Source organism: Nipponia nippon, unplaced genomic scaffold (genome assembly GCF_047370975.1).
Source record: "Nipponia nippon isolate SJK-2023a ecotype South Korea unplaced genomic scaffold, ASM4737097v1 scaffold_3, whole genome shotgun sequence".
Classification (NCBI taxonomy): domain Eukaryota; kingdom Metazoa; phylum Chordata; class Aves; order Pelecaniformes; family Threskiornithidae; genus Nipponia; species Nipponia nippon.
Window position 1 is genome coordinate 41,222,824 of NW_028262347.1, and position 25,818 is coordinate 41,248,641.

General features: G+C 38.3%; 1 protein-coding gene across 2 annotated transcripts in view; it reads left to right on the forward strand.

Moving 5' to 3' along the window:
• Positions 1-25,818, forward strand: part of TRHDE (thyrotropin releasing hormone degrading enzyme) — a 223,567-nt gene that overhangs the window by 40,161 nt on the left and 157,588 nt on the right. For both annotated transcript variants that reach the window (XM_009463186.2, XM_087766876.1), the window contains exon 3: positions 322-448. In XM_009463186.2, the coding sequence (XP_009461461.2) occupies positions 322-448 (127 nt within the window). The remainder of the gene's footprint in view (positions 1-321; positions 449-25,818) is intronic.

The window sequence follows — 25,818 nt, forward strand, 5'->3', positions numbered from 1 at the left end:
ATCCACTCTCCCATCATATCTCTAGCAAACACATGCAAGTGTTTTTCTTTGAATATTTATTTTGATGCAAGGAGTGTTAAGTCTTTTATTTGGCAACACAAACAAGTAGGAGATTGTGACTTCTCAACTTTGTAACCTTAATTGTGGAAGTTCTGGTTTTCAGCTATGACGTATTTTGACAAACGTACAACAGTCACATTTGGCTTTAAGAGAATTATCCTGCCACCTCACAACAACCTTAGAATAGTTCACCTCTACAGGTAGGATAGCTTTAAAATGTAGATGATGAAATGATCAGTCTTTCACTTTGTTTATTAACAGGTACGGTTATATGCAAGGCCTGATGCAATCCGAAGAGGATCGGGGGACTATGCTCTAAATATTACAAGGAGACTCATTGAATTTTATGAAGATTATTTTAAAGTGCCCTATTCCCTGCCAAAATTAGGTAAGATTTTCCCTAGCACATGAAGTTCACCCAGAAATGGGCGATTAATTCAGCTTTTTTAAAGGAAATTTAAGACTGGAGTGTACTAGATTTCAAGGTAAGATATGTTCAAGTTAAGAAGGAATGTTTGTTTAGAAGGATCAATAAGTAAGGAATTTTTCATCTCTTTCTTGCAGAGGAAGGGAAGTCCAATTGTCCCCTTTCCAGCCTTGCACTGAAAGCAGCAGGAAGCAGACAGTACTTAAATTTGTTAGGCAGTGGCAGTCTAGGAAAAGAACTTGAGATCTTTCACTGATAAGTGGGTTGGGTTTTTTGGATGCTGTTTATTTTGGTCCTTACTTTCATTAGATAGCCACTGGGAGATGTTTGTTCTGTAATATTTGTATCTTGATGCCTCAGCCTTAGATGGGGAACAAAATAGAAAATATTTGTGGAAACTGGGAACCTGTAACAGTGCAAGGCAGTATTTTTTTTATGCTGGCTTATGTGGCTTATTAGTGATGATTAGTACATATGCTTAATTGAATTGTTGCTTATTGAAAGAATTGCTGTGAACTTGTTTTGCTGCTCAAGTGACCTAAATGTAAAAGCTGTCAATTTCTGTTATTTTTTAAATAGTTTCTTCTCCTCCTCCCTTTCACCACAATCAATTGTTCTCCTACACACTTGAATACTTTACACCATATTATTACACCCTCCCTCTTTAGAGCATGTTTGATCAAGATCCAGAAAAGCCTATTGCTCAGCAGCAGGAAGAGAGCTTGTATTTGATCAGAAGTGTTAGAGTTGGAACCACAGGTGATCCTCCCAGGAACTCAGGGTATATTTCATTAAATCCCTTGCCTACTGAGTAGCTTTATTAGTCTTACAGCTAATGGTGTAGGACATAGATAAAGTAACTGATGTTGCTAGATGAGGGTCTTCCATGAATTTTTTATAAGAATGTTGTGGCATTTGTTTCTTGTCATCTTTAAATGATGGGTTACAGGCAGTGTTCTCTTGGAGAAATATGCAGATGGGTTAAAAATGGCACATGCATCAGACATTGTGTGTGTCCTTTTATACCTGGCTTCAGGTATGTAACGATGATTTCATAAAGGAAGTTATAGACTTGCCGGTGCCAAAATTTTAGAAGGAAAAAAATAATAAAAAACTTTCAAGTGAATATAAAGGACGAACAGTGGGACTCCAATCATTACTTCAGGTAGTTTACTGAGGATGCCAGGTAGCAGCAGGCAGTAGCGACTGTATCTGCTTCAGAATATCTTTCACAATTGCAACATACGGTCTTTCAACTCAACGTGCTGTATGCGTTATCATTATGCTGTGGCATATCTTTTGAAAATACCTCATTGGAAATAAATATGTCCCAGTTTGGATCTCTTTGGAATAGAACAGGAGGAATAGTCACAAGTAAAATTGTATTTTTTCGTCAAGTATTTGTAGTAAAATTGTTGAGTTAATATGAAAAACAGCTTGAAAATTTTAGTTATGCTGTAATGACACTATAGGAAATAGTTTGCAAAGTTTGTTATGCTATAATAACGTTAAATTTATTTAATGTAAATATAAGGAAAACTTCAAAACTCTCTATGATGTAAATATTTTTGAAAATTTGATTTGCATATGAACATAGGCATGTTTCTTTCCAGTTCAGCGGAACACTAAGATCACTACTTTTAAACATGTGCTAGTGTCTTTAACCTGAATATTTCTTTTTACTGGAAAATAGAAAGTTAGGGACAATAGTCTGATGGGTGAATAGAAAGAATCAAAATGAAAACACTGTACTCTTTCTATGCTAGTGATTTTGCAGTAGTTTTAAAGAATTTTCTGAGGGAAGAGGCAAAACAGCATTAGCTACAGCAGTGAAAGGAGTGTGCATCAGGAGGATGCGTTGATACAGAAAACACGCCTGTGCTCTCTGAAACCTCGGGACTATCACCTGAGACACTGCTGCCACCACTGCAAAGGATTGCGTACTTCCTTAAGGTTTTAAGATAAATCAGAATTTTCTGTGTGGGACATTTTAGGAGTTTTTCATTTTATTTATAAATGAAATGTGAAATGCCTTCAAGTGGGAGTAAAAATTGAAAAACGTAGTTTAAAAAGCTTTTAAATGACAGTGTCAGTTTTGTAGAAAATGTTCTATTTCAAACGTAGATGTTTTAAAAAATGAAAAATTTTGGTTCATATATTGTCTAGTTCTAACAAAAATGTAATTACTTTGGTTGAAAATACACTTTATTTTTTCAAAAGAATTCTGTTGTTGAAATACTGACCAACTTACTATGCAGGTGCTGTGTGAGCTACTGAGCAGTATGTTAGTGTCAGTGCTGTATACTGGGGAGCGTGTGTGGGGACAAAGGACCTGCAACCCTTGGTGAAGCACTTCCGTCGTCTATGCGGTCATCCATTCGAACTCTCTGTATGGTAGGAGTATCTGAGGACGTTCAGGTGCTTCAGATGTGTTGCTATATCAGAGGGACCTGTGTTCATTTGTTCACTTCTTATGTCATTGAGGTCCATTCCCACGGATCCTTGGCATTTGAAACTAGTGCTCCTCATCTGAGATTGTAATAAATCAGCTAGTGAATGTCTCTATAGGAACCACTTTCTCCTGACACTCTTGACTATTTGACTGGTTTTGACCACGCTTTTTTACTGTACTTACATCCAGTCAGATGTCTGTGGTTGCTGTTGCCAGTTGTGGGCTCCTCTGACTTCTTGGAAACCTCTGTTACTGTTGGGAACTGTGGAGAATCTGGGGGAACCTTTTTGTCACCCAATGACTAAGATTTTTTAGGTTTTATATGCCCTGTACTGAATTCTGAATGCACTGGAATAGTGGATTTGTTTGGCAATTGATGTGGATTCTGGTAATGAATGTGAATTGGGGATTTTTCTTATTTGAATAACCAATTTCCACAGTTAAAAGTTCTACTTAGCTTGTAGATATGTGCTTTTTTCCCCACCTCATACTCTGAACTGGAAGGTGCTTGTGTAGGGTTTTAAACTAATAATTTTTGAATGAATTTAATTTTGGAAAAATAAGTCACGTCTTTAAAAGACCCAGATTTTTCAAAGATTATAATATTATTATAAAAACTAGTTAAAATGAGAGGTGGATAAAGCATTGGGGTTTATTTAATTCTAAAAAGATAAGCAGTAGGGTTTTTAATTGTGTTTCTATGGCTGGTAAATATAAAATATATTTCTGTGTTTTTATCACATATTTATTTTTAAGCCAGTTTGCAGTACACAAAAAAATTTCTTTGTATGCATGGAGCTTTTTCTCATGTGGATCTTTGAGACTGGAATAGTTTCCCTATGGGGAATGATTAGGTAAGCAAGCACTCTTTGCATGTGGACAGTTGTGACTCTGAAGTTGTGAATGGTTTGGGGTGGAGGGGCTGACTGCCTTTTCGAACCAAGACTCAAGGGCCACCCAGTGAGGTTAGCAGGAGACAGGTGCAGAGAACACAAAAAGATCACTGTTGCTGCAGCAGGTGGTAGATTTGTGAAACACTTCGTCAAAAGAGATTGTAGATGCAAAAAGATTATACAGGTCCAAAGACAGACATAGAATCATAGAATCGTTAAGGTTGGAAAAGACCCTTAAGATCATCGAGTCCAACCGTTAACCTAGCACTGCCAAGTCCACCACTAAACCATGTCCTCAAGCACCACGTCTACCCATCTTTTGAATACCTCCAGGGATGGAGACTCAACCACTTCCCTGGGCAGCCTGTGCCAGTGCCTGACTACCCTTTTGGTGAAGAAGTTTTTTCTAATATCCAACCTAAACTTCCCCTGGTGCAGCTTGAGGCCATTTCCTCTCGTCCTATGGCTTGTTACTTGGGAGAAGAGACCGACCCCCACAATGGGCAAGTACTTAGAGAGGTGCTCCATGGGAGGAAATCCCGTGGTTTGAAAATAGAAGCTAGGAAATACTCAAGAGAGTGCTATTTACACTTCCCTGGTCTTACTTTTTCCTAAACACCTGCTTGTGGCTGCTGTTGGAGAGGAGAATACTGAGCTAGGCATTCTTTTTGTCTGAGCTGGCAAGGTTATCCATATGTTCACAGTCTTCCAGTTTCCCAAGTGTTTCTACTAAAGGGCCACAGAATCTCTTTTCCAGAATACTTCATGTACTGGAACTGGGAAACTTTATAAGGCTCCAGTTATGAAAGACTGACAAAACTTCATGTGTGGTGCATAAATGAGCCGCTTGCATGAAGATTTTTGGGTTTCTGGACCTTGGTTTTCCTCCCCTTAACAACATTGCAGTATCACAGTGTTAGTGGGATGCATTTACTGCTTCTCTGAAAACTCATTTTACAACTCAATTTATTCTGAGTACTGTACTTAGACACCCAAGTGATTAGTGTAACGACTATGGTTTGTGTGAAGGAACTCGGCTGTCTCAAGGGTCAGACACACAGTGCCTAACTCAAAGGCACTTTGCTTGGATTCGTTCAACTTTAGGCACTCAACTGACATGTCTAAATTAGCAAGCTGATTTCCCTAGGTTCCTTATTTCGTTAGTGGAGAGGAGATCTTCCAGGGGATGGTTCGAATCTTATATAGGCAGAGTCTTCTGCTGGAACTGCCTAGGTAAGAGAAAAAATGTTTTATTAACCATTAGCAAGTTTGCTGATGATACCAAACTGACAGGTACTGTTGACTCTCTCAAGGGACAGGAGACCTTGCAGAGGGATCTAGATAGATGGGAGCATTGGGCAATCATCAATGGCTTGAAATTTAACAAGAACAAATGCTGACTTCTGCAACTGGGACAGAGTAACACCAGACACAAGTATAAATTGGGAGAGGAGTGGTTGGAGAGCAGCCCTGCAGAAAGGGACCTGGGGGTGCTGGTTGACAGTAGGCGCAATATGAGTCAGCATTGTGCCCTGGCAGCCAAGAGGGCAAACCGCGTCCTGGGGTGCATCAAACACAGCATAACCAGCCGGTCAAAAGAGGTGATTATCCTGCTATATTTAGTGTTGGTGCAGCCTCACCTTGAGTACTGTGTGCAGTTCTGGGCCCTGCAATTTAAGAAGGATGTAAAGGTCCTTGAATGCGTCCAGAGGAGGGCAACAAAGCTGGTGAAAGGGCTGGAAGGCATGTTCTATGAGGAATGGCTAAGGACTTTGTGTTTGTCTAGTTTGGAGAAAAGGAGGCTGAGGGGCGACCTCCTTGCTCTCTCCAGCTTCCTGAGGAGGGGAAGTGGAGAGGGAGGTGCTGATCTCTTGTCTGGTATCCAGGGATAGGGCACGTAGGAATGGTTCAAAGCTGCGCCAGTGAAGGTTTAGACTGAACATTAGGAAGCATTTCTTTACCAAGAGGGTGGTCAAAGACTGGAACAGGCTTCCTAGGGAGGCGGTGGATGCCCCAAACCTGTCAGTGTTTAGCAGGCATTTGGACAATGCCCTTAATAACATGCTTTAACTTTTGGTCAGCCCTGAAGTGGTCAGGCAGTTGGACTAGATGATTGTTGTAGGTCCCTTCCAACTGAAATATTCTATTCTATTCTATTCTATTCTATTCTATTCTATTCTATTCTATTCTATTCTATTCTATTCTAACCCCTGAACTTAAATTAAATGTCATTTGTACCACTAAACTTTTACAATGTGCAGACCTGGGAAGGAGGCATATCTAAGGTAGTTCAATGATGAAGAGTTGTGAATAGGGTTGGGAAGAACTTGGGCTTCTCAGAAAGCTTTTAATTCCCCATTGAAAGTGTCCTGAAAGGTAGAAATATGAATAGATGAAGAATCCACTTTGGGACATGGCTGCATATGTTACAGAAAGGGTGGGTGAAAGTAAATCCCCTTGCTGTTTTGTCTTGAGGTCAGTGGATATGAATCAATATTTAATTTATAAATACTGCAATTTGTGTGAGCACTACAGTGTTAAAATATTTGTTTAAAAAGATTTTTTTTCCCCTAGACTTTAGGAGGTCTCTTTCTGTAGATTTGCTATACAGCAAACTTTGGGGTTACATCTGATATATTTTATGTTTTTTTTTTCTTACAGGTATGTTCAAGGTACTAATTGCCTGGTTCATGCAAAAATGATATGGTCTTTTTTTCATTATGCAGCATAAAACACTTTAAAGTTGTGAATGTAAAGTCTCAGAAAATGATTTTCCAAGGGATTTAGTGTACGTGCTGCACAATGGAAAACAAAATTAGACCATTAACATTTGCTCTTTGAATATTTTTGGAGAACAGGATTTAGTTTTTGAAGTGTGTCATGGAAGAATTTAAACTCTTTCTTATGATGTAAAAACCAGCTATGTAAACAAAAAGTTCAACAGGGAGCTGTTCCTGATTTTTAAAGGAAACTCGTGTACCTCCAGTCCATTCACTGACTTGACTGTGAATATATTGGTGAGAGAGAGTGCTGCTGCCTGTTGCTGTGTGAGGCAATGCAGGCGGAGAATAAAAGCGTGAAATGCTGTTGTAGGATGGCCAAGTGACTTGTTGTGAGCACTAGTGATGAACTGTTTGTTTTGATTTAATTGCTTTACTATTAGCTTGACTCTTTGACATGTTCCTAACCTGTTCATTGCCATATTGCCTTCTGCCCTGCTTGATCTTCCATCAGCTTCATGAGTGCTCTTTCTGCTGCTACTGCTTTCTTACTTCCTCTCTGTTTGTCCTTCCTCCTGTCTTTGCTGCTCCTTCTGTGATGAACCTCCATGTTGTTGCCTGCATTCTCTGCTTTAGTTCTGCTAAAAGTTTCACAATTCCTGCCCTCGTACTTTGTCTTTCTCCCTAGCAAGGTAGCCTCTTCCTGCCATCTGTCCAACTCTGACCTGGAATTGCTGTATTACAGCAAGCAAGATAGCTCATTTTTCCTTCTCCATCTGTAAAATGAAAACAATAATTAGCACTTTTTTGGTTGTGTTTTTACAGTAGTTGAAAATGATTGTCAGTTTGGTTGCCCCTTAAGAGGTTGCCGACCTGAAAATTTAAGAAATGCTGGTCTGATCTGACCTCTAGCATGGCAAGGCTTGTATAGTTTCATAGCGTTCTTATGACATCATAGCTGTAGTGTCTGTCTGAACCATACACAGTCTTTCTGAAAGATGTCCAGTTTCTTCCACTGGGAGAGAAGCCATCACAACCCTGTAGGAAAGAGGGAAAGTAACATTAGGCTCTCTTAAGTCTGGATGAGTTGTTAGTTGTATGGTGTTCTGAATCGAGAAGAAGGAAGCGTAAGAAGGGAGATGCCCTGGGAATGGGACATACGACTTCTGGAATGAGGAAGGGTGAGAGAGGAGGCACTAAGGACTTGATTCATATGCTTAAACATAATTATCTGCTACTGTTTAAAATGCCTTGGGGTATCCTGAAGACCCCTAGCTGCTGCTCCTGCTGGCCTCCAGATGAGATCCTGTTGGTCCATGGCTGGTCCATACCTGACAGCACCACATGGATTTTTGTAATAACTTTGAGCATCTCAATTGGGGCTATCACCCATATTTAGGCAGCAGAATTGAAAGCTACTATTTTCTTTGACCAGGTACTTGAAACAAGGCTAATGCCTCTGCACACAGAGCATTATTTGTTGATACAGAGCATTCGTACACAGAATGAACTATGTCATTTTTACCCTGACCTTTGAAGCCTCTGTTTTGAGGTTGTGGGTTGTTTTTTTTTTCTTTTAAAATTTTTAAGCTGTGAGCACTTCAAAACAGCAACTGGTCAGGGCTCCAGAGGGAAAAATTCCAGCTGCAGCCATCGGAAAAAGCAATGTTTTTTCTCAGAGCAATGCTTTGAAATATGAAAAGGAAATGTGAGTTACTAAACTGAAACAAACTGAGGAAATCAGTCCATTATATGATGTTAAGAAACAAGGGAAAAAATAATCTTCACTTCAGACTTTTTCTTACTGTATTGCTCTAAACTATGTTAAATGGTAAGCCAATTCATTCCAGTAATTAGTATAATACAGCTCATAATGGGCATTGTAACTGGTTTTGGAAGTTTATTAAGGGGAACCTGATCTCTCTCTGGTGACTTGGTGCAACAAGTCTGATATTGTTTGCAGGAGACAGGAAAAGTTACATATAGGAATGGAGCAGCTTTATATAGAATAAAGATGAATGGGCCCTGGTGGAAATAATCCTCTTCCGAGTGAAACGTTTTCTTTTCATTATATAGCGATTTCCCTCCCTTCTTAATTGTGACATAAGTAGAATCCAAACCTCTCAAACAAGGAAAATGTTCCCATAGTAGTACTGTTGCCAGTAGTAGTTGAGCTAGCCTGTAGTAACAGGGTGACCAAATCCGACAGCGTCCCCACTGGCTACTCAGCTAAATCAGCTTGGCTTTTAAATGATTAATTAAAAAAAAGAAAAAAGGGGGTGATGCTGTTGTTTTGAGAGTATAACAGGATGTGGGATTGTAGGAGACTTAATGGAAATGTCAGGGCTTTTTTTGAGCCATGAGAATCCTTCATCTGATTGTAAATAATGTTTTTCTAAGCTGCTCTTCATTTAGAGCAGTTAGCACCAGTGTAGAAGTGGGTGCACTGAATTTTAGCCATCTAAAAGCAGTGTCTACTCTATGTTCTTTACCTTTTGAGAAACATAGGTGCCTTCAGAAAATGATGCATTTTATCATAAGTTAGGAGAAATAAATCTTCCCTGCAAAGGTACCAGTGGAGGTTTCTCTGCTGACTTCAGAGAGAGGAAGCTCATCTGGCTAGTTTGAATTTGATCTCTGATTTTCAGATGGCTAAAAGATGAGGTGAATCCTTCTGTAGGATTTATAAAATGGGGTAAGATCTTTGACAGACACAGAAACTCCACAGAAATTATGGGAATCACCAGGAAACTGTGTGAACTTTTACCTGGTATGAGATGGTTAAATGCCTAAAAGCGCATGAATCCAAAATACTTTTTAGATAGCCATGGCTAAAGTAGTTATCATTATAGCTCCTTTCACTCTGCTTGAGCAGAGCTCTCATCCCTGATTGTCTTCTCCAGAGCTGCCAGTGATTGTCTTTTTGTTAGCTTAATCATACTGTTCTTGACCAGAAATGTTCACTTATGAATATCAGATTTTTGAAGGGTAGTACTGATTTCTGCTGCAAAATAGTATTGTTGGAACCAGAATCCTCTTGACCATGTCTTCTAGCTTTTGAACTTTTTTTTTTTAAGAGAGACTACTGAAGATTATTAATAACCTGCTAGATCTAACAGTTGAGAGGATTCATCAGAGACTTTGACCAGGAGCTGAAACCTTTTACACCAGCAACTGTAGCTTTGTCCTAAAGAAGCATATGTAGAAAAAAAAGCTTAAGCCTTGGCCCCACAATGAACTTCATGTTTGTATAGGCATTGGGAACTGTGGTTTTTATTATGGGATAGGGGCTATATGTCAACAGGATATCAGTAGAGTTACTTTCTGTGCATGGCATGGCACTACGAAAGTTAGCATGTGGAGATCAGAGCTGCATGGTGGAAAAACAAATATAGAAGTGTTTGGAAGAAAGAGAAATTATATCACTGAGGATACTGTGATAGATTTAGATGGCGTTCATGAAGAGGGTTGTGTGTGAATCCTTGGCCAGGCTGTAGGAAGATTGGATTGCAGTAGGATGTGCTAAACTAGGAAATTTTTCATTTTAAAAATCGTACTTATAATGTTTAGTTGGAATGAAAGTAGGTGATATGGTTGGTCTATATCAATTAACTAGAGTGCTGAATAGAAAGTAATGGCCTTTTCTCTCAAAATTGAGCTAGAAACCTGATACTCTCTACATTTGAAACAGAAGTGTTAGACATTCTGCTCAAGTATATTGTCTTTTGATGGAAAAGGAAAATGACTATTGTTGACCTAATGAAGCATATGGTCCACCTATGCAGTCTTCTACAGGGAGTGATGTTTATACAGTGTCTTCGAGATAGCTGCACAGAGGTAACAGAGTAACAGTAGCATGTTCATAATGACACCATTTGAGCAAATACGAAAGTTTACTGAGGACTTACTTGACTTTCTGTAATTTTAGGTGTATCTGGTTCATATTCATAATCATATGACAAATTTTAAATAAAGATAATTTCTAATTCAGTTCATGAAGGTTCCAGTTTTCATTTAACCCTGCAGTTTCAAGTGTGGGGAAAAAACCAAGGATACTATGGTGACTTCTGTTTTTTCTGTCTTATATGTGAAGCAGAGACTTTCCTGCCTGAAGAATGAAGCTCAGTAATATCAAGGTATTGTGCTGATGAGAGAAAAAAAAAGTGGCAGATTAGCATACTGTCCACATCAAACGCCAACATAGTTCACTCAGACTTTTTTTTTTATATATATGCAGTTTGAGTACGGGACATTTTTATTCTTTTCCAAGAATTTTTGTTGTGAATTGATTGAAACAGGTAGTTTTACATACTGGAGCAGCAACAATATGTTTCAGTAGTATTTTGTTTTCATTCAACATTGTAGTAAAGGTTTTTGGCCTCCTGCATTTCATTTGAAAAGTGAAGAAGACGCAGTTTCAGGCCAGACTCAGAAAAAAGTTCAAATGAGTCTAACAGGAGCTATAAATGATTACAATGGACTCTTTCTTCCAGTCCTGTCTATAAACATGTGTTCTGTACTAGTTTTAGCTCTGTCTAGTGTTATGCTGCTGCGTTGGCTCTCCAACCCTGGAAGAGCTAATGTCATGACAGAGCCTGTTCAGACTCTTATTTCAGAAGCACAATTTTATTTAGCTTGAAACACATAGAGCAACAGCAGTATAGCCTATTTCTTGGTCGAGGCAGGCTAGAAAGGCTTAAAAGACTTTTCTCTTGCTTCTTCCCCTCACTCCAGGCACTTAGGGCTGTTATGGTTTGCCTAATTCCCTGCCTTCCTTCTCTTAGGGTAGGCCTGATGTTTGAGGAGTTGTTAGCTAAGTGTTTTAGGGTACTTGGCTATAGTTTCAGAGCTACTCTGTAAGTTCTGTCACTTGTTCAAAGTTTCTGAATGGCTGGAATGACAACTTCCATGCAGAAACACTAAAAGATAAGACCAAAAGGAGATTTCAACAATACTTGCATTGTATTCTTCCTTTTTCAGAGATAGCAATTGTTTTCACAGCGATTTTGAAAACACTGCCATCATTTTCATGCTGATTAGGACTTTTAAGAATGTGTGATTTTAATTATTTCTCATATCAGTATCATTGCTAAACTTAAATGAGAATGGAAAACAAGTTTGGGTTGTTTTTTTTTTTTGCTGCAGCATTGGAGAAGTGTTCCTGTTAACTCTCCGTGTTTTCAGTTTTAGAATGCTTGTGCTTCTTTGGGGTAGTTTGTTATGCTCTCCAGATGGTATTGTGACAAAGTTTGTTTTCCATTAGATGCTGATTTGAGGGCACCGAATATATTACTTTGAGAAACAGAAGTTTCACTAGGCAAAGCTGATGAGAAAGCACTTTGTCCACTGACTCACTTAAACTGACTTGCGTTTGCTTTTGTTTATTTTCTTATGTTTATCTTGAAATATGCATATATACTTAAAAATTTTGACCTTATTCATGCTTACTGTAACACCAAGATCAGGACAACTCCTTAATTGTCCCTACCAAGAACATTCTTCTTCACTATGGATCTTTTGTGCCAGAAAGAAAATAGATGAGGGAAATACACACACACACACAAAACTAACTATACGATTAATATTCTTATTTCCTAATAAATCTGAAACTTAAGAGTTATGCATTACTGGTGCAGTGAGAGGTACAAAAAAGTAACCGCTTACTGATAATGTCCTGAAAATTAGAAATACTTAAAAGTCTGCATGTAGATGTATAAAATGAGCTTTCACATCTTTCTTCTGTACTGTAAAAAAACTATAGATACAGACGTAAAGAAGATACATTTTCATATATCATCAAAGAGCATGAGGAGTTTCTTTCAAGAGCTTATGACAGTGTCTTGAAAAAGATTATAGCACATTAAAGTGGGACTTAAATAGGCCAGAGATTTCTGTTCATACAAAAGATGTGAAGAAGTGTTTAACTACAGAGCTGAATAAACCTATTGCTGCTGCCTAGATTCTGCTGGCTTAGTTATAAACCTTCCACCTGTACTAGCTAGTTTCTGTAAGCTCCTGAAATTCAAAGGGATGTATGTGCTCACCTTTTATTGCTTTTGCTAAGGATATTGTAACTGAAAAGATATCCTAACACAATGAATTATGCTACATTTGCAGCACCATGCCCAAAGCAACTTCATTTTTGCATTAAGGAAACCAATGACTTTCAGTGTAAAGATGAAAATATTAAGATGGCTGAACAACTGTCATTAAAACAAGTGAATTGTCACTATAGATTCCACCTCCCCCCCCTTCCCCGCATGCTGGCAAGCTTCTTAAAATGGTATATGGACATTAAAAGAGTCACTTTATAAAAATGCTGTGGAGATCTCTGGCAGATATTGCTAAACTTGCTTTCCCTATTCTCCCTTGCCATGTATAAATTTTCCTTTTCTTTGCATGTAATTTATTTAAATGCCATCTGCTTGTGTGTTTAAAACGTAACATTTCCAGATTCAGGATCAGGTCTGTGAAGGCTGCGTTTTCCTTCGCTCTCTCTGATTCTTATCAGTAACACTTTAACAAAGCTGTCCTCATGAAGATATATATTTGTCACAGTGATAGCACACTTCAGAAAGTGTATTAAGCTAAACCAACTCCCACTGTTCAACTCAAAAATATGTTCCTTGTCATATGCTACTCCTCACTGAAATTAAACTCAGGCAATATTTTAGTCTAGAGGGATCAAGTCCCTTTTTCTTCTGGCGTGTTCAGCTTTGGCTTGGCTGAGAGTAGTTCTCCTGTTATACGTTACTGAGCAGTTAAATCCCAGAGCGGGTGGGGGGGAAGGCAAGGGGAAAGATGCACAAAGATACGGGAAGGAGAAGAATTTAGAAAAGTATTCTGGAGACCCTTGTCATAAGTTTCTGCAGCTATTGCTGTCTCTCTGGGTGACTTAGATAAACTTGGAAACCATTTCAGAATAGCTGCTGAGTCTGTGGCTTCGTAACTGATCCCTCAGCTCTGCAATGACAGGGGACTTGTCAGTGGAGCTGATCATGGCAAAAGAGCTCCCATATGTATTTTATTCAGCAGGGGGTTTGGTCTGTCACCGACACTGTGACATTATCTACAGATAGATTTACTTTGAGAGTCATGGTGTAAAAGCACGGGTATTTTGACAGAACTTTAATTACACGTGGCTATGTTTATGATGTGACTCCTAAAGCAATAACAAAACAAAAGTCAGCGGTTGAATTCCTCATATGAAATTATATAAGATATTTTCATAGTTGTCATAGTACTTAATCATTTTACAATCACTACTGGCTGTTTACACATAATGCGTCTTGCAAATGGAGAAGCACCACGGTTTTGTTGTCCTATTTAGAGGCACAGCTGAAAGCCAAAGAGTGCGAGAGGTGAAGGCAGGCAGATGTTTTGCTGATCAGACCTGCATAAAATGTTCACTTGTCAGATAAAATTTGAGTGTGTATTGAAACAGAAGGCAGTTGGAACTTGCATCCTTTCATAATTAAGTATTGATGATTCAGTTTCATGTGAGGGACATACAAGTGGCTCCAATATTTCCTACTTTAAAATTAGTCTGAGAGTTGTTCTTCCTAGGGTGCTAATTCTCAGACATGGAAATGTATAAAGCTTCACAAGACTGTCAGCTGTAACTTAGATACATAGAAAAATGCATTATATGTCTTTTCACTGCTAATGTAAAATGATTTCCTAGGCATCTTTTCTCCATATTCTTGAAATGTTTTTAAGTTTTGGTTCTGTCTTAAGGTAATCACAGAAAATTGAATTTTATGAAAAAGCATGGCTGTTACTCAGTAACAAACAGATGCATTAGAAATGCAGTTTTATGCTCCATGCCATCTCTCCAGGTATTTCTGTAGAAACCGTACAACAGTTTCCAAGTGATTAAAAGGATCTGAATTGTACAAGCTATGATTGATCACAAAATGATATAATGTAGCTCTTAATAAAACCTTCCAAAGATAAGAATGTTGTCAGATGACACCAAAGGATATTCAGGAGTCTCTATAAAGTCATTCAGAGTAACAATGAACAGACAGCTTTCTGTAATGCTTATATTGCATTTGGGGACAGCTGGATGAAAGTCCAGCCCCAGAAGAATTCACTGTGTTTTATCTTTACCAGTCTATTTCTTCAAAAAAAAAGAAAAAAAGAAAAAAAGAAAAAAAAAATGCTCGCTCTTTGCAATCAAAATACCATTGCTGTGTGGAAACTCTGATATTTGTGGTTATGGAGTATAAAATGGTCAAATCCAAGTACTCAGCTGAAGGATAATTTAATGTTGCAATAGTGAAGTGGAGAAATAAAACAGTACAAGTGAATATAATGGACTTTTAAACAATAAAAGCAAATCTTCCTACAAGTATTACAAAGTTACACCTGTAAAGATTCTTTCTTTCTTTCCTTAGCAGAGGTAGTGAAAATCAAACAGCAGATGCACACATTGGGTTTTATAATAAAGAAATACTAGAACCTCAGTTTACACTCTTCTTTATGCTGATCATGGAGTTTTACTTCAAAATCTAATCTTTGTATTTTCTCCTCTTTGATTCCCTGGGGTGGATTGACTGTATAGACTGGCTGCTGCGTGTCACAATTATAGGGCTAATTCCTTCTGTCATCCTTTTCTGGTCTTCCTGGGTGTGCCATTTCAGGATGGTAACCACCTCTGAGTTAAGCTCTTTTCTCATTTGTACGTGATACTTTTCTATGGTGTGTTATGGTTTTCAGACTCGGTTAACAGGAAGCTGAAGCTGAATTCTGTGCCTGATTGTTTAAAACTATCAGCTGAGATTTACTTCAGATTTAAAATCTATATGTACTCAAAATGTAGTAAAGTTTTGATGGGTTTTAGCAGCATGCTAAGATTCGTATTCTTTAAAAAGAATTTTTCTGTTGCAGTTAAAATAGAGAGGAAAAAGGATTATTTTTTTTTTCCTTCCTTTATTTATCTCACCTGAAGTCCCACCTTATGACATTTGGGATTATGAATTTACTTAGATTTTGTCTTGAGTGTTTGGTTTGCCAGGTGGACTGAACAGTTGGCTCTGTGGATAATACTAGCTTCTCTATGTTACTGTGTTAAGTTCTGCATCCCTGACAACATGATTGTGAAGGCAGTATAGTTGTGGAACTCAACAGCACATAAATAACCTTTTGTTTACCTTCTCTGCTCGCAGCATTATTTTTATGTCCACTGGAGCTGTTCTAACATTGAACCCAGCTCTCCATCTTTAAACCTAAATGTGCAGCTCTTTTCTATTACAGCAATCTTTGCTTGACATCTTCCCTTCATGTTTTTATGCGTTGTGATGAGCAGTGAGACTGGGAATCCCAGGTGCTGTTAGACTAGAGATTCAGCACGTGGCTGGAGAGCTGCCAGGAGCTGGGATGAGTTGCAGATTTGAGAATCAGTATGAACTGCCTGACTTAACCTGTGGACTACCAGCTGGTTGTCCTTGGTCTTCAGTATGCATACTTGATTTATGTTTTAAATGGGATTGCACCAAAACATACACTTTAAAAAGATGATTTCTGACATGAAGATAATGTTCTGTCTGCTTGATCTTAAAAAGGTGATGTCCCATTTAAGCCTTGGAGTTCTCATAAATCTGATTTAGAATGTTTTCAGTTAAGAGATTTTATTCAATTGGATCAGACTTTATTCACTTCCTTTATGTTTCTTTTAAATCTTGATGTAATTAACAAAAGTTAATCTGTTTTCTTCTTTTATTTGCAATCCAAAGTGAAAATGTTGTACAATTTTAGAAGATGAGATTGGGGAGCATTCATATTCTGTATTTATGTAGACGCACAGCTTTTTAAAACAGAGTTCTGAACAACTGCCTTGCTGAATGTACAATTAAGGTATAGTGTATGATCAGTGCACATGGGTCTGTGCTTAAATTTCCCATTACTGTGCACTAAAACTGAGCAAAACCATAACATATTGAGATCAGGCTATTTTAGATTTTTTTACACTCATCACCATTGATTAATGTACCATGGCTACTAATAGCACTTTTGTGTATTGTGGATTGCCTCAACTAGGCCATAATCCCATCAGCTATCATAAATCAAATATGGCTAGGCACGATCATAATTTGCATGGAGACCGTCTTTTTGGTAAAACGGTCTTTTATTTCAGTTGGTGATGTTCTGCTTCCAACCAACTCAATTCTTCTTTTGCAATAGGGTGAAATAAAACCAAAGAAATCCTTCACCACGTCATGCCTTAAAATAGTTGTACATTTTGAGAGGTATAAATATGGACACTTACATTTGGTGAAATTCCAGCATAGTGTAAATTGTGTTTGTATATAAATGAGTCTTCAACATCTAAAACCCCACTAATCCAAAATCGCTTCAAAATAATGTGATAAAGTCAGCATTGAAGTGCTATAAAATCTGTCATCACTCAGTTACCCAACCTAAATTGTATACTTCACATAGAATATAATTTGCACTCTTATTTTTTCTTCAATGGAATTGTATTGTTGGATGCACAGAATTCATTCTGTGTATTGTCTGTTGAATATATATAGTACAGAATATGAAATGAAAGTCTTATGTTGTACTAAAAATGTCAGAATAAATTACATCCCATATATATTTTCATATGGTGATGGGTAAGGCTGGAAGAATATCTTTGTGACCAGAAATATTTGACATTATGAAGTATGATCACTATGAGGTTGTAGGTTTTATAAGTTTTTACAGCTTGCAAATTTGATTTATAAAAAGATTAACAGTGTTGCTAAAGTGATTTTCTGGAATGGGTAACATTAGAGAGTGGAGTGATATCTAAATATGTTAAAAGCATTCCTGCTGAATAACAATTGGAAAAATATTCTTGTATTCTATGGTTAAAAATAATACTATTAATTTTTGTTTTTCAAATAGCAGTAGACATTTTTGGAAGAAAGGCAGTTTTAAAATGTATCCAGTGGGTTTTTTTTAGGCCTGTTAACTGGCATACCCTCAATGGACATAGAAAATAGCTACTTTTTCAGTAAGAACATAATAGAAAAGAAAGAGTTGTGCAGCCCTATACATTCAAATGAATAATTTGCCAATGGAGATTTCAATTCAGGAGCTATTTCAACAAGTTATGTGTTTGAATTTAAGTACATGATTATTTTTACTTACTCAAACCTAATATGTTTAAGTACCTCATTGCCCTGAACTTTTAAATACATAACCCAGAGATGCCAACAGGTGATTTCTATCTGCAGTGGTATTAAATGTACAGAATGTTTGGTAGCTAACAGATGTCAATATAAACATGCTTACAGAAGAAATGTTTAAAATTCATGTAATAAACTATAAATGAAGAAGTTCAAATAGACACAACACATATATTTACTTGTAAAAGACTTCATTTTTGAACAAATGGCTATGCTTACCTTTTTTGGCTTTGACTGTGCTGAGGTTTATAATTCATAAGAATGGTAAAAACATAGGTGATAAGCAATGGTTTGCAGTTGGCTATAGTAAGCTTTCATTGTAAAAATATGACCAGTATTTATGACAGATTTTCAAACAGCTTTTTCCTGGTATCTGATTGCAGAAGAAACCATTTTTCAAATTTCCTTCAATAGTCTTTAGGAAAGAAGAATTTTGTAGAATATTTCACTTAATGGAAGGTGCTCCAGACAGAGTTTACTTTCACCTATGTTCAATGGAATTTTTGATATGAATTTTCAGTCCTAGATTTTCAGTTCTAAGTTATCCTTTCCTCTCAAATTGTTAGCTGACTCCTGGTTTGTGTGTCGTTGCATACATTGTAAGTAAACTGTAAATTATATTAAAGTGCCATGTGCAGTTCATAAAAAGGTGATCTGCTAATTGATGTGTCATACTATTAGAGATCCGTGAGTAGTAATGTTCTGGTTGGTGCATGGTACAACTGGTTGGGGTCACCTTCTTAACTAACACCCATCTGAGGAATCTCTGGCTCTTTTGGACAGTACTTCAACGTAGCATGGCTCTGTACAACACTCTCTCCGTCAGGATTTTCCCATCCTGTAAATACAAATATTAGTAACAAGAGTAACAGACTGGTAAGCCTTTCCATCACCACTTGGATTTCCTTGAAATTCCTGACTTAAGGACCAAATCTTAGATTACTCAAATGTAGGTTCAAGTTAAATAAAAAATCAGTTTGCTTTCCAGACTGAGAACTCCTCTTCAGTTAAGCTTTTGAATCCATGGTCTCTTTTTGAGTCAGCAGGTCTGGGAAATCTTCCCTGTTGGGTCCTCTCAGAGTTTAGTTTTGGGTGTGATTATACCATACATTGGTTTCAGGAGAAATCTGGCTTGTGCAGCTGTTCTGCCCACTACTGCTTGTTGCTGCTTGCCCCACACATGGGCCATTAAAAGTGTTTGTTGGATACTGCTGTAAATCAGCTTGTTGAAATGACACAGGTTAAAATAAGCTGCCAGGAAAGATTCCCCTGGACATTTGGATTTTTTAAAGATAAACTTAAATGTTCACTTTTTTACATGAAGAAAAAAACACCTTTCAGCAAATAATTAACCTCCCCCAATACGTTGCATATTAATATGAGGCGATATCTCATGAAAGTGTCCAGAATCACGTATTCAAAATTCAAAAGCAATGGACTGAAGTCAGCATTTCTCTAAACCAGATTTATAAACATTCTGTGGTTCTGTCAGCCCCCTTTCTAAGAGTCAGATTTTTCCTGTGATTTTTTTTTTTCTTTCTGCCAACAAACTGATATTTTATTAGCTTTCAAATGTTTTTCTATGCACACTTGCCATTTCTGTGCAAAAGCATAAGTAGTTGAAAATTCTGTTTCCCTTTGCAAATGAGCCTGAAATGAGTCACCACTTTTCAGTGTGTCTGGGATAATGTTAAGGTACCTGGAGAAGTAAAGGGACAGATTGTTATTGTTGCTAGAAAGTTGTTAATCAATCAGCTGAGAAATGTTGTTTCTCTATGTTTTTTTCTCTCTTTCTGTGAGATCTTTCTTCAAGCTCATGTTGACTAGATAGCAGTGAAAAAGGTTGTTGAGAAGGACACGGCTGTAGTCCCTTGAAGAACTAGTATAGTCCCCTGTACACTGACATCAAAAGGTAGTATATACCAAGTAAATTATGTAAAAAGAGAGAGATTCATTTGCCATTGACTTTATACTGGCTGAGAAAGCAAATTGTCTTTTCTATCATTTTGTGGAGAATTTATGTTATTTTGTTAAATGATTTCTAGGATAGAATAAAAGCATCTGGAGGAAATATCGCAGAAAAAAGCCCAAGGGATAATCTTCAGGTACAGCAATATAATTAGAGCTTTAGCTATACAGGCTGTTTGAAGTGTGATTCCATGCCCAGTGGAGTCAATGGGAAAAACCTGAAATGGTTTCCACAGACATGGATTCAAAGCTTTGAGCTGGCAGAAGCAGCAAGCCAATTTCTTGCAACTGTTCTGTGTGGAAAAAGCTACACTCTGCTTCCATCAAGCAATTTTATAAATTCAGAATTTCTTCACAAGCTCTAATCCATCTCTTAATGCTGGGCTCAGGACCAAAGAATGTTGTCTGACCTTTGCTGCTTTCTTCTATGGCTAGAAACACTCTTTATTGCAGGGAAGCGCTACACAAATCCCTAGAAAGAAGCTGTCTCTTTATATATAATTACTGATTGTTTCTTCCTGTGTCAGACCAGGGAACAAGATTCTCAAGACAGCAGAGTCTCTGTGCAATAGCTGCGTATATGTCCTTATGTGAGAGTAGATCCACCCTCTGGTACGAGGCTCTGGTAGGTGGGCCTCCTAAACTGGTTGTGTTGTTCATGTGAAGTAGGTCTACTGTGCCTTTGTGTTTTAGACAGTCTGCTGGGCATTGCAAAAATGAGGTGCCTGGTGGGCTACTGAGAGAGGGACTAATATTGTGTTTTGAAATATTGTTAGAGGCAGAATTGTGGGACGTGGGGAGACCATGTGGCAAAAAGCCTCCTCAGACTTCACTGAATCCCAGTTTACTGCAAATCTGACTCCAGGTTTAAGTTTGTAGATGGTAGCTGTGAATTTGAATTCCCTTCTGGACTGGAGAAGGGACTTAAAGGATTTCTGCATGGACTTTGGAGTACAAACATAGAAATCTGTCTGCAGGACAGACCTTTTGCCGATGGGGTGCTGCTGTCAAGTTGTTGTGTGCCAAACAGACAAGAGTCTTCTCACTGCTTCAAGGGAAGGGAGCTGAATTTTTCACCTGGGTTTCTGTAGGAGCCTGTCAGCAAGGCTTCCCTTGGTTTCAGATAGATCAACATCACTAGCTTTTCTTTCACAGCAGCACCCACGTGTTTTGGCTGCAGATTGATCTGAGGAAATAAGGACAAGAATGACATTATTCTGCAGGAGTGTGATCACTGGATAACCTTTTGTGTCCCTTGAACTGTGGGAGACAAAGCCAATGTCATGTGTACATTGCTGCTGCTGTTGCTAAATTATCCCACTCAGTAGTGAATCGGCATTTCCAGAAGTAGATTCTTCGGTCAAAAGTTGTGTTATCTGGGGAAATGCTGAGCAAGCAAATGCTTCCTCCTATCTATCACTTCACTCTGAACACCAAGGAGCATGTTGCTTTCAGTGTGGTGTCCTTTTGGAAGACACCAAAGAAAGGAATTGAAAAAGGCAAAAGTAGAGTTTACTTTAGCTATTAATATCTCACTTCTGCAGTGCTTGCATAAGCATCCCAAACTCTCTGTCAAGGATGGGGGACAGTGTTTTTTCTCCATGTTAATTGTGGGAAATGTCAAGTGATGGAAACATTTTTTTAGTAATATTTCTGTCTGCTTTCCATGTGTGCTTCCACAGCATACATGTGGTTCATGTATGCTGGTTGATTTATGGGTCAGACTCTTGAGATTCAAAGCTGTTACTTTTTGTACTGTGTGTTATAGGAAACATGCAGAACTGTCCTTTTGGTGTCAGGTTTCTGAAAGGGCTAAGAATGTCTTCAGTTAACTCTTCTCGGCACACATATGATCTTGGCATCCTTCAAGTAAGTGACCGAGAAGCAAGCACAAGCGAACAGAAATAGCTGTATATCTCTGAGTACCACTACATTTTTTTTCTTTCCAAAAATTGACATTTCTTCTAGAACACTGTTGGGCAACAGCCCCAGAAAGCTAACTTGTACACCTGCTATAAATAAATAGACTTATTTTCACAGTGGTAGAAATTGACTTGCTGTAAGACCACCCTAAATAGGAGAAAATGCAGGGGTTGTTAGGGCCAGGTTGACAGAATGCATAACATAGTTGGGACCAAAGCCTGGAGAGGGACCTCCTGGGTCATTGCACCCAGTCTTATTTTTGTGTTTGACTGCAAGCTATATCAGCAAGTCGTCAAACTCCAGTTTAAATATGTTTAGAGTCTTCTGCTTCTGATACTCCTACCAGAAAATATTGTGGATTCAAAATGTCTTGACAGAAGTGAATCTTTCTGAGTCTGAATTCTAGTTGCAGTGACTGATAGGATTCTTCATGTCTAGTTTCTCAAAGTTCATTGGGGCCTTGAATGTTTAATTTTACACTACTTTTTGGAAGAAAATTAAAACATTAATTTTAAAGCATACCATATAAAACATTGTATATACAATTTTGGTTTTATTTCCACAGTAAATATATCCTGACTTGGTAAAGGAATGAGTGAGCTGTCTGTGAATAAATAGTTGTTTACTACTTGGACTCAGTAACTGTCATTGGTCTGTAAGGAGTGGGCAGGAAGGAAAATGTGCAAGTACAAAAGACTGAACTTAGACCCTATGTGGTAGTTCATTGGTTTGAAGTAAAACTTTTTGACTTGGTGCCATACCTGAGGCCTGGAGCAGAAAGGAGAAACAAGTCAGAGAAAAAGGGTTCTTGGAAATCAAGGGAAAGTCTGACAATTTAGGCATGACGTGGTAACTTATTTCCTCCTAGGACCACTAGCTACTTAAAAAACATTAAAGACAAAATCCAGATGTCCTATTTTTGGCACTTAAATTAGATGTCGCAACTGAGGTCCAGAAGTAACAGTATCAGTCATGTTTCTGTTTTATGGGGTACTAGAATACTGATTTAAGTGTATATTCTCTAGGTACTGCATTATTTCTCCTTTTCAGACTATGTCAGTTCCGCATCTTTCCCAAATCCACTCAGTTTCTTTCTTCTTCATGTATTGATAGGGGCCATGGCCAGCTTTACTACAGGCTGTTATTTCCCAGAGCTGGGTCTTAGAAAATCCACACTGTGGCTGGGGAGGCAGATTCATTTAAAACCTGGTGCTTCCAGTTCTCATCCAGGCCAGAACCTTGCAGGTATTGTGAAAAGGAAGAGAGTCGGATGAATAAAAGCATTCATTTACAGTAGATTATCTGAGACTTTGTAAGAGATGTAAACCCTCTTACTTCAGCACATAATACAGCTACTGACTGACAGGAATGGAAGGGCAGAAGGGAGAGAGAGGCTAACAAGTGAAAAAAGGGAGAGAGAGACTAAAAAATGAAAAAAGGGAGAGTCTTGTGCTGTAGGTTTTTTACAACTGTTCATTTCGGTAAAGCAAGATGCAAGAGTTACATGGTCACCGGAGGGGATGAGGGATTGCATTTTCTAGTTCTGGGTGCAAAGTCAGTTTAAGGTATCAATGCACCCTTCCAGACAGGATTAAGATCAGTTCATCCCAAACTCATTATCATCTCAAAGAGACTTGTTACCACCATAGCTGGTGCCAGTAAAAAGACAGTGTTGCCTTTTGTGTGGGTCACACACATCCCCCGTGTAGCTCCATAAAAGAAGCGAGATTAACGTGTTTCAATCAGTGTCAGGCTATGAGTATGGAATGGTTCCTGCTCTGGTGAAAGCAGTCTTATGCCTTGTAGGAAATAACTTGTTGAGGGTTCACTCACTGTCAGTCCAGGCAGCTAACACTGTTTGGGTGTCACCTCACATAGCACTTCCAAAGCAGGACATGGCAAGATGATGGGTGGGGATATTAGATTTCTTCCTGCCTGGGTTAAAGTATACAAATAAAGAGTTTTTTTGGCAGAAGATGGGGAAATGGGAGAAGAGACTGGAATGTGAAGGATTCCAATGATAGATCTGGGTTATAGGAGAAAGAATGCATCTTGTTATTTGGGCTCTTTTCTGGTGAAGGGTGAAGGCTACCCTAGGAGATAGAGCACATGTGAAAATCAGAGTCGTCAACCAGAAAAAAGTACTGGCTTACTAACTAAACCATACAGTGTGGGAGAAACTTCTAAAGTTGGTTGAAGTGCAAAGTATGTCTGCTTCTTTCTTCTTTTTAAATTGTCATTATGCCTTTTTTTTAACGGTACAAACTGGGGTTTGGATTTAGAAAATTAGTATGTTTGTTTCACTTTAACTTGATTTAAGGCTGATTTAAAAATAACTAGCTAACATCAATATACTCCCTATTGCTCGTAATAGTCCTTAAAAATGGTGTACTAGAGTACCCTATCAATAAGGTACCCAGCTCCTAAATTCAAGGGCATAAAAAAAAGCTGCTTCTCCCCTTATATGGCATTGAATAGTTTTTGATTCACTGATTTGGGAGAAGTGTCCCCCAGTGACCAGTGATAACGAGGGAAAGTCTTTGCCATGTGGTCAGTAATGTGTGTGTTAAGGGAATGTCTGCACACTGGAGCACACAGGCTCATTCTCTGTGATTTCTGAGATACATGCCAAGCATAAATGAAATATAAAACAAATGTGTACATATAGGAGGGGGGGACAGAGCAAGACAAAGAAAGATCTGCAGTGCTGGAACAGAAGCAGAACTCTTACATTCTTGCATGCCCTAGGGACCCTATTGCATCAGTTTACATTTCCTAGGCCTGTTTTGCAGAGAAAACAACTATTTTTTTTTTTAACTATAAATGGAAGTCTTTTTTTCTTTGCCTTACGTATTAGTGCTGTTGACAAAGTACTCATGAGTTGCCTCTAGGTTGTTGCTGTAAGTTAAAAGCCACTGGCAATTTTGTTTGTTAGGGGATGAGACTTAAAAAAAAAAAAAAAAAGAAAGAAAAAGGGAAGGGAGAGGGGAAAACATGGAGGGTTTCCTAGGGGGTTGTTTTAAAATGCTTTCTCCATGCTTTGCACCTGCTGAGAAATTAGGACTTAAGCTATCCTCAGTTCCCTATGGCTACTCGCTGTCACCGCCTGTTTTGGCAACCCCTGAGCAAACAGCATGGAACAGCTTTGATTCTGTTTCTTCTCCCCTCCTTCCCATCTGTTGCTTCTCTCTGGATCATGAGGTGTGCCAGCCTCCTTGTGCTGGGAGTGAGATAAAGCAGAGGCTCCTCAGCAAATGCTGCTGGAGTCTGAGGCCCCTATAATTGGCATTATCTGCAATGTCCCAGGGAGCAGCTGAGGATCAATGCAAACAGAGCAGGGAGCAACACTCAGAGCCTTTGCACTGGTGTGAGCGGGTTACTGAGAAAAGAAGCCTGGTCCTGCAAGTTTCTTGCAATCTTCCTGTTAGGCATTAAGAGCATTAGAGTTCTTTGAGGCTGATACTTCTCAGGAATCAGTCTTTAGGGTTAAAGCTATGCAGCCAGCGCTATACGGTTTTTTCCAGCATATGCCACACTAGGACTAATGTCCTTTTTTATTCCCTTGTTTTCAGGAGAAAAAGAGGCTAGCAACCAAGAAAAGTGTATTTCGCAACATTGAAGTGATTCAGATAAAAATTATTCTGAGAGATGGAATTTAAAATCAAAAATGTCTCCCTTATTTTTGTCCAAAATTGGTTTGATTTTGAGAGTGCAAAGATGTATAGAAAAGGCCGGTGTGTGTACACTTCAAACTGAAGGCAGAGATAATATTTTGTCTTTCATTTTTTAATAATTAAGCCATTTTCTACCAAAGCTGAGAGCAGAACAGCAGGCAGGTTTGAGCCAATTCAAGGATTCTGCCTTTCCCAGGAACAGTGCCAGGTGTGGGTGACCAGAGAATACAAAAGATGTGACACTTCCTTCGTTAGCTGTATACTCATGATGTTGAAGTGTGATTATGAAATTCTTCTTGTAACACATGAATGTAAAGGTTTTATTTCATTCCAACTGCCATTTTTGCAAAAAAACTGCTTTGAAGAAGGACGGTTCCAGTCCTGTTTATGGGAGTTTAGAAAACTAATTGATAAGCTAACTATTGAGTTTATAAAGCTATGTTACATAAACACAGCTCTCCAAACTTGGCTGTACCTTTCAGCAACGAAGGCTGATTTTTTTTCCATGTTGTAACATTTTGTCC